The sequence below is a fragment of the Geotrypetes seraphini genome, chromosome 9, assembly GCF_902459505.1.
Source record: "Geotrypetes seraphini chromosome 9, aGeoSer1.1, whole genome shotgun sequence".
Taxonomy (NCBI): Eukaryota; Metazoa; Chordata; class Amphibia; order Gymnophiona; family Dermophiidae; genus Geotrypetes; species Geotrypetes seraphini.
The window spans coordinates 121,594,143-121,603,180 of NC_047092.1; the positions used below are offsets into that span (position 1 = coordinate 121,594,143).

General features: G+C 40.6%; 1 protein-coding gene across 1 annotated transcript in view; it reads left to right on the forward strand.

Moving 5' to 3' along the window:
- The window catches only part of AIRE (autoimmune regulator), an 87,119-nt gene extending 80,831 nt beyond the window's left edge, over positions 1 to 6,288 (forward strand). The window contains exon 14 of the mRNA XM_033957765.1: positions 6,208 to 6,288. Coding sequence (XP_033813656.1) covers positions 6,208 to 6,288 — 81 coding nt within the window. The remainder of the gene's footprint in view (positions 1 to 6,207) is intronic.
- The last annotated feature ends 2,750 nt before the right edge of the window (positions 6,289 to 9,038 follow it).

A 9,038-nucleotide genomic window follows, 5' to 3' on the forward strand; every position in this document is an offset into this window, starting at 1 on the left:
AGATTTTTTCCCCGTGTCATTCTCTAGTGCTCATGTCAAAAGCTTCCCTTTGACTCAGCTTCCTGTTTCCGCTTTTGACTGAGTACCGCTTTTGACTGAGTTGCCGATCTGAAGTTCTGTTGATGCCAGGGGTAGAAGGAGGCCCATTGCCGATCTTAAGTGTCATCGCGAGGGGGGGGGGGGAGGGTGTTGCAGATCTTGTTGCCAAAATCGGTAAGGTGAGGAAGGGTGAATGATGGGCCTGTGGTGGATGGAGAGATTGAGAGAAGGGGCAGATGATGGAAGTGGGGAGAGAGAAGAGGGCAGATGATGGGGAAAAGGATTGAGTTAGGGAAATACTGGAGGGGGTGAGGGAAAGAGGTGGCAAGCTGTAGGTAGACAGTAAAAAAGGAAATTGATGAGAGGGTAGTAAGAACGTAATCTAGATGGATGCAGAAAATAAATTGAAAAGGAAAATGAGGGAAGAAAGGGAAAGGGATTGCAGAGGAAAGGTATGGGAGAGGGAAGGAGAGGAGAGAGATGCCAGACCAATGGGGGTGAAAGGAGAGATGGAAGGGGGAGGTATACAGTTTCTGGAAGGGGCATAGAAGGAAAGAAGATGCCATATGGAGAAGAGAGACGGCAGACATTGGATGGAAGGAAGAGAGTTACAAGATGAGGAAAGCAGAAACCAGAGAAGACAAAGGTAGAAAAAAAATTTTCTATTTATTTATTGCTTTAGGAGACATGTGTCACTGTTTCTGTGGTTTTCCATTGTATGCAGAGTCCAGCTTCTTGCTGGTTCAATTTAACCTTTGTCTATATATTTCTATTTTGTCTCCCCTTTTACAAAACTGTGGAACGTTTTTTAGCACCAGCCGTGGTGGTAGCAGCTCTGATGCTCAGAATTCTATGAGCGTCAGAGCTGTTACCTCCGTGGCTAAAATCCACACTACAGTTTTGTAAAAGGGAGAGGGGTTAGTTTGTGATGACATATTCCATACTAGGCAAAGGTGTTTTCTGTGTTCTGTGTGTTCGAAAGACATGGTTTTCTGTTAGGATTGATGGTGTAGGATTGATCTGTACTAGTCTGTTTAGTTTTACAATGGGTACTAGTCTGTTTAGTTTTACAATGGGTGTATTGATGTTGTACTGCTCACTGCAACATGTAAGATGTTGCCTTTTCCTAGGTACTCATGTGTGACGTGTGGCTTGTTACTAAAAATCATGTTTTTCGTAAGGATGGGGGGGGGGTGCCAAAAAATGATGGGCCCCGGGTGTCACATATGCTAGGTATAAGCAACTCTTCCAATGGGAGACAAATGTGGTCATAAGGTGTTCTAAATGAAATTATTGCAGAAGCAAAAGAGAAGACAGTATCAAATCTTTGTTGCTCTAAAGGAAGGAAAACGCCTCAGAAAGGGCCCTCCCACCTCCACAATGGTGGATCTTAAAGGTGGTTAAGCGATAACCTCATAGGCAAAACCTTCTTGTTAAAGTGAGCAATTAAACCATAAACTGTGCTTCACATAAATGCTGAAATAGATAGAGGCAAAACAACCACTTATCTTAGAGCTGATCGGCACACCGACGGAGGCCAGCGTTTCACCGACAGGCTACATCAGGGTGTGACCCGACCGATCAGTCTGCAAAAATAAAAAGAAAAAACACAGGAACTTAGCAGTTTCACAATGAATTAACTTTTTAATATAACAGAGCTAAAACGTACCTAATCAAGAGCGTATGCAACGCTTCAAAAGTCCAAAAAAATGGCTCCCCTGGGGCGGCTCCAAAGTTACGATTTTTAAATCTACGCGGTGGGACACGTCACCACCGGAAGTGAATGAAATGACAGCTGAGAAGAATCTGACAAACACAGATCTCATCGCCTCAAACAGAACCAAAACAGGAACAAGAACCAAACAAAAATGGTCTTGTTGATATAAAATGTGTGATTACAGATATGAATGTAACCACCATTTGTTTAAATGTGTTTATCTTTTTCAGTTTTCTGTTGTTCATAATTTTATGTTTATATCATTTATTTGTTGTTTATGTAGATATTTTTCTATTATTCTCTCTCTTTCTTAATTTCTAAATGATAAAACCTGAAAGATTTGATATAATTTCTTGCAAATACTTGTCGTTTTCTGACATTAAGTTGGGGAAAGGTTGTTATGATTACTCTAATGTTATTTCAATAAAACGCACTCCAATCCAATCTCTGGTTCAAACCCGTAGGTTCTTCACTGTTGAGTAAGTGAATCCAAAATTGCTCTGCTCGCAAAAGCTGAGTAGGGCGATTGTTAATTCCTTCTTTTACGTGATCTATAACAAAACAGCGTAGATCTTCAAAACTGTGATTCTGTTCGAGACAGTGTACCACCAGGGGAGCTTGTAACTTATTATTGTGTAGGCAACTCTTATGTTCCGTTATACGCCTTCTGAAAGTTCGTGTAGTTTGTCCCACATAAACCTTTAAACAGGGGCAGAAAATAATGTATACTATAAAAGTTGTATTTCTAAGATCCTGAGGAAACATTGGGAATTTTTGACAGCACATCCCACACACACAGAAACTCATCTTCGCATAGCATTTACTAGACAGAAGAATTTAAAAGAATTACTAAGTCCTGCTACCATTGATTTTGTTTCATTTCAAATGAAAGGCTTAAGCACTGAACCAACAGGACACTTCAAATGTGGGAAATGTTTAACATGTGCCATTACAGCAGAGTTTTCAGAACATTTTGTACATCCAGGCACAGGAAAAATTTATAAGTTTAAACATCTAACCTCATGCTCCATAACTTTTGTAGTATACATTATTTTCTGCCCCTGTTTAAAGGTTTATGTGGGACAAACTACACGAACTTTCAGAAGGCGTATAATGGAACATAAGAGTTGCCTACACAATAATAAGTTACAAGCTCCCCTGGTGGTACACTGTCTCGAACAGAATCACAGTTTTGAAGATCTACGCTGTTTTGTTATAGATCACGTAAAAGAAGGAATTAACAATCGCCCTACTCAGCTTTTGCGAGCAGAGCAATTTTGGATTCACTTACTCAACAGTGAAGAACCTACGGGTTTGAACCAGAGATTGGATTGGAGTGCGTTTTATTGAAATAACATTAGAGTAATCATAACAACCTTTCCCCAACTTAATGTCAGAAAACGACAAGTATTTGCAAGAAATTATATCAAATCTTTCAGGTTTTATCATTTAGAAATTAAGAAAGAGAGAGAATAATAGAAAAATATCTACATAAACAACAAATAAATGATATAAACATAAAATTATGAACAACAGAAAACTGAAAAAGATAAACACATTTAAACAAATGGTGGTTACATTCATATCTGTAATCACACATTTTATATCAACAAGACCATTTTTGTTTGGTTCTTGTTCCTGTTTTGGTTCTGTTTGAGGCGATGAGATCTGTGTTTGTCAGATTCTTCTCAGCTGTCATTTCATTCACTTCCGGTGGTGACGTGTCCCACCGCGTAGATTTAAAAATCGTAACTTTGGAGCCGCCCCAGGGGAGCCATTTTTTTGGACTTTTGAAGCGTTGCATACGCTCTTGATTAGGTACGTTTTAGCTCTGTTATATTAAAAAGTTAATTCATTGTGAAACTGCTAAGTTCCTGTATTTTTTCTTTTTATTTTTGCAGACTGATCGGTCGGGTCACACCCTGATGTAGCCTGTCGGTGAAACGCTGGCCTCCGTCGGTGTGCCGATCAGCTCTAAGATAAGTGGTTGTTTTGCCTCTATCTATTTCAGCATTTATGTGAAGCACAGTTTATGGTTTAATTGCTCACTTTAACAAGAAGGTTTTGCCTATGAGGTTATCGCTTAACCACCTTTAAGATCCACCATTGTGGAGGTGGGAGGGCCCTTTCTGAGGCGTTTTCCTTCCTTTAGAGCAACAAAGATTTGATACTGTCTTCTCTTTTGCTTCTGCAATAATTTCATTTAGAACACCTTATGACCACATTTGTCTCCCATTGGAAGAGTTGCTTATACATACATTGGTTTCCAATACATCTGAGTTGTTTATAACATATGCTAGGTATGCCACTGATCCAGGGCCACCTTATCCATTTGCAGTTTTTCTCTTTCACTTTCTGCCATACATCCGTCTTTAGCATTAACTTTTAACATTCAACTTTCTTCCATTTTTATGCTTTTTTCTCAAAATCTACTTTTCCATGCCTTCCCTTCACATCTATCCATGTGTACCATCTCCTCCCGCTTTCTTCTCCCCTACTCCCATCTATCCATAAGAAGCATTTCTTCTTATCTCATCCCTGTCACACCCATCGCTGTGCACTAACTTTTCTCTCTGTCTCCCCTTCCCCTCCATCCCTATGCACCATCTCATCACTCTCCCATGGTCAGACATCTTTGTATTCCCCCTCCCCCCCCCCCGTCAAATGGTCTGGCATCTTTCTCCTCTCCTTCCCATAGCCTGGAATCTCTCTCCACTCCCATGGTCTGGCATCTCTCTCTCCTTTCCTCTCTCTTCCTGAGGTCTAACATCTCTCTCCTCTCCTTTCTGCAGTCTGGCATCTCTCTCTCCCCTCCTTCCCATCCATTCTGTGGTCTGGAATCATCTCTCTCTCCTTCCCATTTCAGTGGTCTGACATCTCTTCTCCCTCCCAGTGTAACATTTCTCCCTCTTCTCCACCACTATCATGTCCAACAATTCTCCCTCTTTCTTCCTTTCCCATATACATCATCTCTCTTTCTCTCCTATGCCACACACCTATGTCCAACAGTTCTCCGTTCCTTTTCCCTCCCCCACTGGCAGCATTTCTTTCTCTCCCACTACTCCACCTGTGTAGCATCTCTCTTTCCTCCTTTCCTAACTCCCTCCAGCCCATGCATTTGTCCTTCCCAACCCTCTCCCAGTATGTGCAGTATCTGCCTTTCCCAGCCCCCTGAGCATCTGTCCTCCCTGCCTTCCCAGATCCCTATTCTCTGCACCCAGCCCCTCCCTCCCCATCAGACTCTGCAACCATCCCCCTCTCCTCCCAGACTCTTCACCCAGCCACAGCTACCCCCTCCCCTCCCATACTCTGCACCCAGCTAACCCCCTGTCAGAATCTGCACCCAGCCACCCTGTCAGACTCTGCACCCATCCCCCTTCCTTCCCTCCCTCCCACCCAGACTCAACTCCCATTCTGTCAGATTGTGTACCCAGCCCTCTTCCTTCCATCCCTCCCTCACCCCCATTAAACTCTGCACCCAGCCACCCCTGTCAAGCTCTGCACTCCCCATCAGACTCTGTACCCCCATTACTCTGCACCCAGCCACCCCCCCTATCAGACTATGCACTCCTCATCAGACTCTGCACCCCATCAGACTCTGCTCCCAGCCACCCCCCCCAGTCAGACTATGCACCCAGCCACCCCCCTCTGTCAGACTCTGCTCCCAACCACCACCCCATCAGACTCTGCACCCAGTCACCCCCATCAGACTCTGCACCCAGCCCCCCTCACAGAATCCAATCAAAGAAGCCGCTGAGTGCCAAGCAGGAGTGCCAAAGCACGCTCCCGCTCATTGCCGCTCAGCGGCTGAAGAAACCAGCTGTGGCCAACCAAATTAGCTGCAGGCTCCTGCCCGCTGCACCTCTGGACCACCAGGGATAAAAGTAAGTGGCAATTTTTGTGGAGGCCATGGCCCCTGTGGTCCCCCCCATTCTGACGCCTATGAATGCTGGACTGAAATATTGGATCTTAAACCTTATTAATCTTATGCAACCTGCAATGATTCCTAGTAGACAATTGCAGGTTATAAGAAAAAATATGGTATGGATCTTGGAGATAGTAAAATGTGTAATACTCTTTGACTATCCTATATCAGCACCTTGCATTTTTCTTTTTCTTAGGATAATTACTGCTTTTGGCAACTGCAGTAGTATAAGCAAGTAGCAGATGCGACACTATTTCATTTAGAAATTAGTTTGTATCTGTTGAGCAATTCTCAAAAATCCAATTTTCATATATAAACCCTGATATGTATTTGAAAATTGTCCTGAAAATATGAATGGAATAAACTGAGATGTGGCACTGTAAATGTTAACAGGAGTACCCTGGTACACAGAGATGTGATATTGTACTTAATTAAATAGGCCTTGATTTTCCTGAATCATTATGCATAAGGAGTCACTGCTAGATATTGCATGATTTGTAATGCTGAATCTTTTATATTTTATCAGAGCTCCTTTGATGGTATCCTGCAATGGGCTTTTCACAACATGTCACGTCCCCTATCGGAAGCCCCAGGACTCTTTTGTTAATCTCTGATTTGTCCACTATCATTAAGAAGAAAAAGTGCATTGCCTTTCCCAGCTTTACCTTTTTTAAACACCTCCCCGCCCCGTCATACCTTTTAAAACCCTCCTTATAGCCTGGTGGTCCAGCATGTATCGGCAGGAGCGAGCTTTCCGCGCTCCTGCCTGGGCCCATGCCGCTTTCTGAATAGCTGCCGTCAGGGATAGATTATTTTTTACATGTATCCAATGCAAGCATCATTTTATTTAATTTATTGGGATTTATTAATTGCCTTTTCATGAAGAGATTTAGTCAATACACTGAATATTTTTACACAATACACTGAATATGTATATGTTTATATTTATGTTTATTAAAATTTGGTATACTGCCAAATCTTGCAATAATTCTTAGTGGTTTACATCAATAAAATTTCTAATTAACATATAAGACAAAAGACAATGATAGTGTCTTTTAAATTTACACCCTTTGACAGATAAAAAAATGAATAATGCATGTGACTTTCTAGCATGGTTGACATTGGCACCATCCACTTATAACTCATATTTACTCCTTGACCAAGAAATGAAGGAAATGAGTCAGGGATTCCAATGTGTTCACTTTATTGAAGCAGCAGGTAAATGACCAAGAGAGTCAAGTGACCTCCATGGTGGACAGGGTGCTAGAAGAAATGAAATATTCTTAGCATTAAACAGGCAGGAGCAGAGTGGAATCATCCTTTAGCAACTTCCATTGTATGGAATCCTCTAGCTCAAGGGTTCTTAACATGGAGTCTGTAGACCCCTAGGATGACCCCATGGATGAGTTTCAGGGGGTCCATGAGGGTCAGATAAAAATTCACTATACAGCCTGGTACTGTTGATTTTTCTCACGTGAACTGTGGTAGTAGAAAATGTAGTAATAATAGATCTGTTTTAATTTGCACAAGGTGATTGTATTTCATAATTGTAATCAGTGGCCATTACTTTTTGCATAAAAAAAGTGTTTTTAAAAAGATTGTTTACTTTAAAGTGTAATAATACTTTGTGTATGTCATATATGTATGAGACTATCAAATCTCAATAAATAAAGTACATTAAATTCATCATATGAAAAGTTTCTTGGGAATGGGGTCCATAGCTTTCATCAGACTCTTAAAGGGGTCCGTGACTCAAAAAAGGTTAAGAATCACTGCTCTAGCTGATATTAAGATGGGATATCCTGAAAGAGAGAACATAACCTGTAAATAAAAAGTGATCCCCAGAAGAGAAATATGAAAAATCTTTCTAGAAAGAGGCTATTCTCAGCAGTGTTAAGGGGCTTGGTTATCAATCTGGCATATCGTTAAGACGTAATTTTGCCACTAACTCATGCTGGTTTAGCGCAGGTCCCGTTTTAGGCAATAAGATCTAGTTAATAGTAACTGGGGTTAAAAGTAGCCCACATTGATAATTAAATATCTGTAGAAATAGAAATCATGGCTATATGTAATAAAACTGAGCCAAGTATAAGACAATCGAGCCATTGTGACATCACTGATGAGGTTGGCTCTGATTGGTGGCATAAGGCATTATGACATTACAATCTCAACTCTAATCACAGGAGACAGCTCTGTGGTTGTAGAATGACAATTTCCATTGGGTTTAGCACCCCCAATAACTCTGAAAAGTTGGATCCTATGGCTCTGGTTACCAGAGACTGAAACTCTTCACACTAAGGGAGGAAGTTATTAACTTGGACTACCATTAAGATGCATTGCTTTACCTTTAAATTATGCTGTTTTAGTACACGTCCCATTTTAGGCAATGAGACCAAGTTACTAAGAATCTCAGGCAGCTGCTCCACACCTAGATATTTAATATTGATTCCTGGATTTGGAAGTCATAATAGGCTATAGCTGAAAGTCATAAACAACTTATAAATAACAGAAAACGCATGTTAGGGGTCAGACTGACCTGGCAATATCTGTTTATAAAAACTAACATATTTTTCACTCTGCTCTCTTATTTCTTGGGAAGCAAAACTTAGCTGTTTACCTTGAGATCCCCAGTATTGCACAAAGGTCTGCTGGGATGTCTCGTGATTCAATAGCATGTGATATCTAAGTCATTATCATTACTAGGGAAAATTACTAATGAAGTATGATTAACCAGAAACCATGTGAATTGAATAAAAACAATTGAATATTGCTGACGTATGCAATTTGTAATTGGATCCCAGTGAAGCAATTGTAATTTAATTGGAAGATGTACCGACTATGAGGTTTAATAATGAATAAATTGATAATGTCATTATACCAATAAATAGTAATTTGGAGAGTTTTCTTGGTTGTTTTCCTACCAGCTAGTAGGATGCCAAGAAACTCCCAAGGCATTGAATATTTAAACTACATTTTTGTGACTGGTAGTTTTTTTCCCCTTGGTCTTCTCTAGAGATAGAGGAAGAACTGAGGAGGTATGAAGCCTTATCATGTAGTTATTTAGACCAAACACTACTATTTGGAGGATGCTTTTAATTACTGATCACTGGTCATTTTTTTTACATTATCACTTATATCCTGACTGTACGAGGAATTCCGCTATGTCTTCTCTCTATGTGTTGCCTCCCCTCCTACTCTCTTATTGCTCTGATTATTCATTTTATTTTGTTAAGCTGTTAATATTGTTATTGTAAACTAGACCACCTCATGTTTCTATTCTATATTATGCCATTTCTTTTATATCATTTTAATTGTAAACCACTTAGATATTTTTGATTTAGGAGTGTATCAAATAAA